The following is a 9,664-nucleotide window of genomic DNA, read 5'->3' as shown; positions in this document are numbered from 1 at the left end:
CAATTGTAGGGAAGTTAGGATCGCTAGTCATGTAAGTTGTGGCTTGACTGGGTCTAGAGATTGAATCTCTCCTTCGCGATGCTTCCCAGAGACATTTAAATCGACAAATTGTTCCACACTAGATTCTAAGCTCCAAGAGGCAGGGAGCACATCTGTCCTGTTGCCTGCTCACAGTGGGTTACCTAGACCAAGCCCCAAGTCCCAGCAAAGGCCATGCAGAGAGGAGGAATGCAAGTGATACTTGGTTGAGGTGCTGCATGCCCAGCTAAGGCTGACAAGGATAAAGCCAGGCATTGACTTCTCCCAGAACCGATGAATCAAACAGGATAGCAAAAGACTGCAACCAAAGGTAGCCCTAACTCCTGAGGTTAGTGTTTCTAGGCCAGAAGGCAGAGGTCTTACGACAGCTCCTGTTTTCTTATCTTGATTTTGGAGTCAACAGGAAGGGGCAAGGGCCCACTCTCTTGGATTCTTTTTTTTTTTTTTTCCTCTTGGATTCTTGTATATGGTTGCATCAAGTGATTTCCTCAAGTCACCCATAAAGCCAGACAACAGCCCCCTGCTCCCCCTTAGCAGAAGCAACCCTAGCCCTTCACTTTCCTACACCTATATTGGGCTTACTTTCCTCCCAGACCTTCCACCCTCCTGCCTTCCCTTGGGGACTGAGTGTCTGGGAATGAAATGAATTCAGAGACTGCGACCAGGATCTTGGGGGAGGGTCCCCTCTGTAAGGGTGATGACAGGTAGGACAGACAGGCAGAAAACATAATTTGAAGTATTTTTGTTTTTTTATATACAGAATACAGGAAAGTTTCTGTAAAGTCTAAAACATTACAATTACTATGTACATTGGTACTACTAGGGGTGGGAGGGTGGGGAAAGGAGGGAGCCAGGGGTGGGAGGAACAGGAGAGAAGTGGCAAGAGAACAAAAAAAGGAGACAAAACAGGTTTACGACAAAAACGTTTTTGCTACAATAGACAATTTGAAGAAAACGCTCTACCACATGTAGTACTGTACAGTTTTTAAAAACATTGAAAAAATGTCATCACTGGATGTATTTACACAAAATCCAAATACACTTTTCCTTATTTGAAATAAAATAAATGGACAGCCAGAAAAAGAATTCATTTCTCATTTGTCCATAATACACAGTAGCTACCTGTAGTGCAACCGCTGCAGAAAGGGAAAATAACTTGGAGGGTAGGAACCACGGAAGTAGGGTGGGTAGCGATCTTTATATTAAATAAAACAATGATATTGTATAGATTTTGCTGTATGAAAACTGTATTTTTTCTTTTAATATAAAACTATTGTCACTGCCACAAAATAGAACAAGTTTCTGATTATTTTACAACGGCGGGGGAGGGGGAGGGGGCGGGAGTCGGGTGGGGAGCGGTTTCATGTTTGAGGACGTGTCCAGACCGCCAGCCTTCCCCTCCCTGCCCACGCTGTTCCTCAGCTCGGGTCTGCCGCTTTCCCATGAAATGTTGAGTACAAATGTATGTGCAAATGCCCCCTAGAACTTGAGAAAAGAAAAAGGATTTTTTAAAAAACAGTCAAAGGTTTTTCTTCATTTCATGCAAAGATTGTGGTTGAAGGGTTTCTGGTGGAGTCTAGAAAAAACCCGGGCTTGGTTTGTGTACATTTTTGCATCGCAGGAGTCTTGGGTGGGGCGGGTGGGCGGGCGCTGGGGCAGCTGCCCGTCCTAGGGAACGGAGTTGGAGCGCAGCACAGGGCCCTGGTGGGGCTTGAGAGACAGCTTCTCTGCCAAGACCCCATCCTGCAGCAGGCCGGCATCGCCTCTGGGCTGTTTGGTCGCAAACTCAGTGATGCTGAAGACGAACTGCAGGCACCCCAGCTTGATGTAGCTGCCGTGGTGCAGTAAGGCCGTGCCCTCCCAGCCGGCCCCACTGCCCCCAATCAAGCTCGAGCTGCTGGCTTTGCAGTTGCAGGGTCTCCGCTGTGGCCCCTGGGCCTGGGAGCTCATCACGGCTGCCTCCTCGCTTGGCTCCTCATCCTGTTTCTGGTGCCGGCGGCGCCCTGGGAAGAAAGAGGGCCATCACTGGGAGAGGAACGGTGAGAAGCCAATCCATCTGGGCTGTTTGCCCCTGGCTGGGGCTCTGTTCCTCCCCTTTCTAAATGCTGTGTGCCTAGGGCTGAGGGACACCAGGAAAGGCCCCAGGGAGCTGGAAGTCCTTAAGGAGGTGTATGTACCCATAGCACTGGCTTCTCTGTGGCTTTCCCTGGGCCCATGGGCAAGGAGAGCCTGGCCAATGGGACCGGGAAGGTGAGAGCAGGTCATTGGCAGCAAGCCAGAGCCACCCTGACAGGGGTCTTAACACAATGTGTCCAAGAATGGCCAGCTTTGTGGCCACAGGCTCCAACTTACTGATGACATTCTGCACTTTGGCAACAATACTGCTTGGGGGGGTTGGCGGGGTCTTCTCGGAGAAGTCACATGAATACAGCACATTGTCCACCGTTGTCCCGTGCTCACTGTAGTTTAACAGCTCATAATGTTTGGTATTCTGAGGAGGAGGAGGGAAGATAAGATGTGTGGTCTGCTGCGTGGGGCCTGGGGCTAAGGGGAGAGAGGACACATGGAGAAGGCTGTGCTGCTCTACCTCGGGAGCTCTCTTTCTTCCCCAGTCAAGCCCCCCCGCCCCCTTCCCTGTTTCTTTAGAATAGGGCTCAAGATTCACCTCCTCAGGGAAGCCTCCCTTCCCAGTGCCCCACAACCCCCGCTCTACCACTGCTCCTTTATTCTGTGCCTCCTTGGCACGGGCTCCTGCTGAAATGCTATCCACTGGCACAGAGGGTTTGGCCTCCTCCTGTGCTGGTCCCCTGGCCCTGCTTTCGGGTGGGCTCCCCCTGCTGAGCCTGTGACCAACCTTAGGAGAAATGGCAATCCTCCTCCTAGGGAGCAGGATAGCCATGGTAAGATGCCCTTTCACGCCAAGACTCTTCTCCTCCAGGAATGACAGGGAGGGAAGAAGAGAAGACCTCCCCCTCCTTGCTCCCCTCACCCAGGGCATGGAACAAAACCCTACTGCCTAGGAGAGGCCTCAGGTTGGGAGAACTCCCTCCCACCCCATTCCCAGCCCTCACCTCATCATAGAATATGCAGGCGTGTTTCCCGGACACGTAGTTACAGTGACCATAGTTTGTAAGGCACACGTCCATGTCAGCTCCTGCAAGTGGCAGGAGTAGAGGCAAAGGCAGGCAGAGAACAGACTGTAAGGTGTGTGTGTAGGGGGAAGGTGGGTGGCAGGGAGTGAGCTTTGGGGCAGGCACTGATAAGACCTCAGGAGAAAGCTAGCTCAGGGCCTCTTCCTTGTATTTTTGAATAAAACTGGTTTCTTTTCAATCCCCTTCTAAAGAACAGCTGTCCCTGCCAGCTGATCTCATTTAGAACACATGGCTGCTGCCCAGAAGGGAAGAGTGAGTGCCTGAGGATGGTGGGTTATTTACCTGAGGGAACAACACAGGGTGTAGGGTTTATAGATCTGACTGTTGGAGAGAAAGGGGATTTGTAGGCCGAGGGCTAATCTGACAGGCCCTGTGTACAGGATACAGGACTGAGTAAGGGTTAGGTATGTGTGAGCCCTATCACTCTTTCAAAGACCTCCAGAACAATGTATGTGCCCTCTGCTTGGGTTTTTCTTGCGTGTTTAAAATGCCTCCCTGAGCAGCAGTCAGAGCTGACTCCTCTCTTGAGGTCATGCTGGGCCTAAAGCAAAAGGGCTCGAGCCAAAGAAGACAAGTAGCTGGTAATCTCCTTTCTTAGTCCCTCTTGCTTGAATATCTGCTGGGTTAAACCAGTCAGCCCTGGAGAGGGTTTCCCTCACCCATTTTTCTGGCCTCTGTGGGGAAGGGGGCGGTGTTAGTATTTAGGGCTGAACAGATTCATTGCCTCTTCTAGTTGGCTCACCTGTTCCAATGTAGAGGGTTCGATAGCACATGTTCACAGCTCCTCCCAGCCCCAAGAGAGGGTAGAACACAGCTCGGGCCTGTACTTCCTTTCTTTGTACTACAAGACAAACACAGGGACGGCATCATTCAGAAACTCAGGACCTGAGACCCAAACAGAAACCAAAAGAGCCTAGACCTTTGGCTTGTGGCCTAGAGAAAATAATCCCACTAGATGAGAGTCATCTTGCCAAACTCACCTTGGACCCTGGGCTGCTTCAGGGTGATGCTCTCTTCCCCCACCCAGAGCATTTGTCAACACAGGGTAAGAGGGACCATCTTTGAAGATGGTCACAGAACTCAAGTGTGAAATGTTCTGATGTTGTGGGTCAGAGGTGGGGCCTGAGCACTGCGTTTCCAACAAGTTCTTAGGTGATGCTGATGCTACTGGTCTGGGGACCACACAATTTCAGTCAGTAAGGCTCATTAAAGGTTAATGCTCTAAGGAATATCCTAAGCACTTAAACTCTTGGGAAGAATTTCTAGGAGGCCAGCCCAACTGTTATTTTTTTTCTTTTCTTTTTTAAGTAGGCTCCATGCTCAACATGGGGCTCAACCTCATGACCCTGAGATCAAGAGCTGTATGCTTTACTGACTGAGCCAGCCAGGTGCCCCTAGCCCAGCTGTTATTTTGCTTCTCACCATAAAGGGAGCTTAAAAAATTCCCTTTTGGGAAACCTTTGTAACCCATATATTTGAAAGCAGTTCAGCAGAAAGCATACCACATATACCCAAAAGCACTTATAGATGCTATGTGTGTCTCAGGGTGGATGAGCATGAAAGAAAGTTATAGCTCAGACTTCCCTGAGTCTGACGTGAAAGCTGTGGTTGCCTTTTTGTTCCTGTTTTCTGGGGAAAGAAACCATGGTGCTTTATTAAGCCCGTTAAAGGCAAACAAGGAGCACTGAGGTACTGAAAACTGAGATTTCTCATGGAGGGGAAATAGCTGCTCACATACAGAAAAGATATCTGATGGTATGCTGTGGTGGCAGGTGTGTGCATGCGCACCTTCTGTGTGGTGCCCTCCAGAAGCCAGCGGATGTGCCCCGACACTGCCCGGTGAAACTTGGACCCGGGAGGGGAAAAGCTGATGTATTCTCTGCAAGGCCAGAAACTTGATCAGCTTCTCGTCCAGCATATTTATCTCGATTTCTATTAACCAAAGAGAAAGATTAAAAAGCAGCTGAGGAGGAAATGGAATGTGGAAGTAGGTGAGGGTCATACAGTAAATAGTTTAGCATTTCTAAAATCTAGCCAAGTGATTTTTCTCGGACAGCGGAATACAAAGTGGCCTAAGGATCCAGAGCTGGGCATCCCACTAGCCATTTGCAGTGAGACATGGGCCCTGACGCAGCCTGTGCAGCTGCCTCTTGCAGGTGGGTAGCTTGATTTTAGGTCAAGTGGTCCTAGAAAGGCAGAGAAAGAAAAACCACTTGCCTGTTGGGCGGGGGTATGTGGGTGTGTGTGGGGTTTATGATGCTGGATGTCTGACACCGAGGCATATATTTTCTACCCACCCTCTCTTCAAAGGACAAGCTCTGCCTCCATTCTCTTTAAGTTTGGGAACAAGGCCCTCCTGGTTTTATTCTGCCTTCAGGCTCAGCTTGGCTCTGCTCTCCCCTCTCCCTTCACCTTTGATTATGTGTATATGGCCATGTAGAAGGCAGAGGTAGGAGGGGCTTTCCTTCTGAATCCACCTCCCCAGCCCTCGGAGATGAGGCAGCCCTTCTGTTCCTTTCTGAAATGAGCTTGATGCTGTGCGGGGACAGCACCTTCACACAGCAGCTGGTGGCAGAGCAGCAGCTCACTCACTCACCTCCATTAACATCCATAAATGCTCGAAGTGAGTTGGTGAGGTCCACCATGGCAGTAGAGTTGGCTGGGAAAGAGGGTACGGTTAAAGCGCTTCCTATGGATAACGTGCCGGGGCTGACCTTGCCATCTGGGGACGGAGCAGGAAGACTGTTACTTACGTCGCCTGAGGGGAAACCCACCGGTCCAATCCCCCACTGCTGAGACAGGTCTGGATTTCGGACCCAAGGTGATGTTCCCTTCTTGATTCTCACCCCATAGGCTCTGGAACTCCTAGAGCTAAAAATGTGTGGTGAGGAAGGGCAGATGGAACGACAATGCACCCGGGCACGCAGGAGTCTCCAGAGCACTGAGAACCAGTGCAATCAACTGCTCTGGGGAATGCGGTGGGGCAGCTTTGTTCTTTAGGCCATGACTACCTCCCTGCTGCCTCCATTCACTCAAATAAGTGGTATCTGCCCCTTCAATTCCTGCCTCCTTAAGTTCGACTCACAGGGTGCAAAATCTATCCAGGTTGGTATTAAGAGGTTAACAGGGACAGGAAAAGAGCCTGAGGGTAGGGGCCATCCTGGGACCAGGGGCCCCCATGCAGAGAAGTCACAGTCACCTGGTTACCGAGACTCCCAGCTGACTAGGAGGCCAGCTTCAGTTCAGACAGGAGAGACCACAGGGGGTTCCAGCAGCATCTGAAACCTGGTTCAGATGCTGGGGTCAGCAATCTCGAGGTCCGGAGTGCTGACTGGGGACAGCTGAGAGTCCCCTGTATCAATACAGGGGGCTGCCTTTCTGGACGTGGCCCAAGGGTGAGCTTTTGGGACAGACCAACCTCTGTGGGCATGCCACTCTACAGCTATTCTGAAAGGCAGTGTTGCTTTCTACCCCTGCTTTTCCTGATGCAGAAGCTCCTTCAAATGAGCGGGCTCTGAGAATCTAGATCAGATGTGATCTAGTCCTCTGGTGTGGATCCTGAAACACAGAGGCCATCACCTAGCACCTCAGGCTGGTCCCAGTGGCTCCAGAGAGCAGCTGCCTTCCTCTAAGGTGATGGAACAAAAACACAAAGAAGACTAAGTCTGAAAGGTGTGGGAAGTTGGAATCAAGAAACCCAGCCATAGTTCCAATCCTGCCACTGACTCAGTGGGCCACCTAGAGGAAATCACTTAAACTTTCAGAGCCTAAGCAAACCCACCAATAAAACGGGGACAAGTTAACGTGTTTCTCTTCTATCACATAAATGTGGGGAGGGCAAGTAATAGAGTGATCAAACTCCTCTGAAATATGCACAAGAATGTAAGTGTCTTTTGAAGTTTAACTGCCAGGAAGAGCATGAAAGGACTCCAAATTACCCCAAGGCTGAGCAGCACTCACCTGATGATGGCGCTGGTGAGCAGAATCGTTGGTTGGCTCCTGTGGCCAAGATACCATCTCCTGCTGCTTGGGGGGGAGTGAGCACCCGGGTGGCATTTGGGGGTGAGCCCAGTGGCCTTGAATCTGTCAACGGAGGTCCTATCTGTGATTGGACAGTCTTTCTTTGCAAAGTGCTGGTGTTCTCGATGCTGGCACAAGAGCTGGGAATGGAAGGGGGCAGGCTTGGGACAGGAACCAAACTCCTCTGGGGGCAAGAGCTGGGGCCAGTGGCATTCTCTGTCTTCACAATGATGCCGACGGTGTGGTTCTGAAGCCCCCCAGCCGCTGGTGGCGTGAGGGGCCGGGGCCAGCCTTGCCGGTGGGAGAGGCCTGGTAAGGGGGTGTTGGCGCCTGGGAGTCGCCGGGGGTCCGTGGAATCAGTGGGGCTGCTGTAGAGGTGTGGGCCATTGGCTTTCACCTCTGTGCTCACTGGCCCGTTGGCAGTCCCGCAGGGGGCTTTCTTGGATTTTTCCACACAAGAACTGCAGTTGATGTCCTCTAGGGCTGGGGGCTGGTGGGGTGGAGAGCAGCTCAGGGAATTCTGGGTGCTAATCCCTGAGGGGCAGGACAAGGGGCAGTGGGAAGGTGTAGGTGCCTTGTCAGCTGTTTGCAGGGAGGTGGTGATTGAGCTGTCAGTCACAATAACAGGCTTAATATCAGCCTTCTCTGTCTGTTCAGAGTCCCAATGCGAAGGCATCTGCTTAGCAGATAAATGTTTCAATATGCTGCACTGGAGCGCAACAACACTACAGAGCCACTGCAATGGAAGGAGAGGAGAGGAGAGGAGGGTGAGAGGCCTGGGAGGCGCTGGTCCTTTCTGCCCCAGTGGCCAGGGCTACCACATGGCTGATAAGCACTGTTTCCAAGGTCCCGTTGCAAATGCCCAGAAAAGGTGTGCTTGACTTCTGACAGGATTCCACCTCCAGTCCCAAGCAAGACTTGTTGGTACACTCAGCAGGCAACACCCTGGTCAGCAGAGCTTGGGGTTCTCAGTCTGGCTCTGCCTCTAAGGTTCATATTGTGAACCAATATTCAGCAAGTACCCTAAGCAACTGCTATATGCTCAGCATTACCACCTAACCTCTCTATGAGTCTACTCATCTCTTTCTACAAGACAGATCTGCCAGTCTCACAGCACATGGGGGGACCCATGGAGAGAAGCAGACTGGTTGACTCTGTAACTTCTTTTACTTCAGAGTATCGGCCAGAAGTTCTCTCTGGAATATTCAACTCTCAGGGGGTGAGGGTGTGGGGGTGGGGCTGCAGAAGATGGGGATGGGAACAGCACTGAGACTACTTCAGTTGAGGTGAGATGGAAGGAGACTGGCTTTGGAATCCCGGCCCTACCTTCACTCACCTCTTGCTGCTCTGCCTGGGTGGCTAAGTGCTCAGAGTTCAAAAGGTGCGTCTGTGATTCCTCAGGGATCCCATTGCAGATCAGCTCCCCATCCCGAATGGCCGCAGGTGCAATGAGAGGGGGTGGAAACTGGTACTGAGATTTGATGGCATCGGGAACCTGGTTAGGACAGAAAGAAGGAGGAAGGAGAGGGGAGATAGCGCCAACACGCCCAGGTGATTCTGCCCTGGCCACATTCTTCCATTTGTGGTGCTGATGCCCATGGGACCGTCATGCACTCTGGGGTCCACTAGGACAAGCAGGCTCAGTGGGCTGCAACTGCCCTGTGCCTCAGACACACACACATTAGCCTGAGAAGGAAGAGAGCTAGAAACAGCAGGCAGGCGCCCTGCCCATACCCTGCTTCTTTATCAAGGTCTAAGGCCCGTAGAAGACAAAAACCACTGCTCTAGCCTAAGAAGTGTAAGACAGACACTAGACACAGTTTCAGAGTGGGACTCTAGGCTCTTACTGCTCAGCGGCAAGTTTGGGAGTTGAGTGAGCAGGATCCGAGAAGTAAAAAGTTAAAGGAGGTCACATTCACAGTGGAAATGCTCAGCATGAGGCCTGGCCGGTGATAAGCACTCTATCAATGTCTGTTTTCTTCACCCATTCATTCATGACTGATGAAACAACTGAAGAACTCTTTGTAGTACAAAGACAAAAGGCACATTCGGAATCCTAACCACGTAAGAATGAAAGAGCCACACAAGCAAAGAGTCATTCATACATTCAGCCAACATTTACTGAGCATCTCCTGAGTCTGGGTACTGTACCAAGCCCTAGAGATCCAGAGATGAATAAAAGCTCTGCCCTCAAGGAGCGCACAGTCTAGTTGGGGAAATAAACACAGAAACATTACAAAGCAGTGTAAGGGGACCTAGTATAGCGGCGTGGCTAAGGAGCTACTAAAAACATTAGAGGAGAGTGCTCATGTCTGTCTTGGGAAGACAGAACTCTGGATTAGGGAAGATGTCGCAGGAAAACAATATCTGAGTTGAGCCATGGAAGTTGAGAACTTCCAGGCAGATAAAGGGTAACTGAAGGTAAGGGAGCAGCATATAAGGCACAGAGAGGT

The 9,664-nt window shown here is 51.0% G+C and overlaps 1 protein-coding gene across 2 annotated transcripts in view; it reads right to left on the bottom strand.

Moving 5' to 3' along the window:
* Window positions 1-769: 769 nt before the first annotated feature.
* PHF12 (PHD finger protein 12) overlaps window positions 770-9,664 on the bottom strand; it is a 42,172-nt gene continuing 33,277 nt past the window's right edge. For both annotated transcript variants that reach the window (XM_077851962.1, XM_077851964.1), the window contains exons 8-15: window positions 8,548-8,706; window positions 7,152-7,947; window positions 5,788-5,913; window positions 4,980-5,123; window positions 3,934-4,032; window positions 3,111-3,193; window positions 2,392-2,530; window positions 770-2,042 (exon numbers count right to left, since the gene is read on the bottom strand). In XM_077851962.1, the coding sequence (XP_077708088.1) occupies window positions 1,708-2,042; window positions 2,392-2,530; window positions 3,111-3,193; window positions 3,934-4,032; window positions 4,980-5,123; window positions 5,788-5,913; window positions 7,152-7,947; window positions 8,548-8,706 (1,881 nt within the window). In that variant the 3' untranslated portion in view covers window positions 770-1,707. The remainder of the gene's footprint in view (window positions 2,043-2,391; window positions 2,531-3,110; window positions 3,194-3,933; window positions 4,033-4,979; window positions 5,124-5,787; window positions 5,914-7,151; window positions 7,948-8,547; window positions 8,707-9,664) is intronic.

The sequence above is a fragment of the Canis aureus genome, chromosome 16 (assembly GCF_053574225.1).
Source record: "Canis aureus isolate CA01 chromosome 16, VMU_Caureus_v.1.0, whole genome shotgun sequence".
Taxonomy (NCBI): domain Eukaryota; kingdom Metazoa; phylum Chordata; class Mammalia; order Carnivora; family Canidae; genus Canis; species Canis aureus.
Note: the sequence above shows the minus strand (reverse complement) of the source record. Positions and strands in the feature narration are given on the sequence as shown.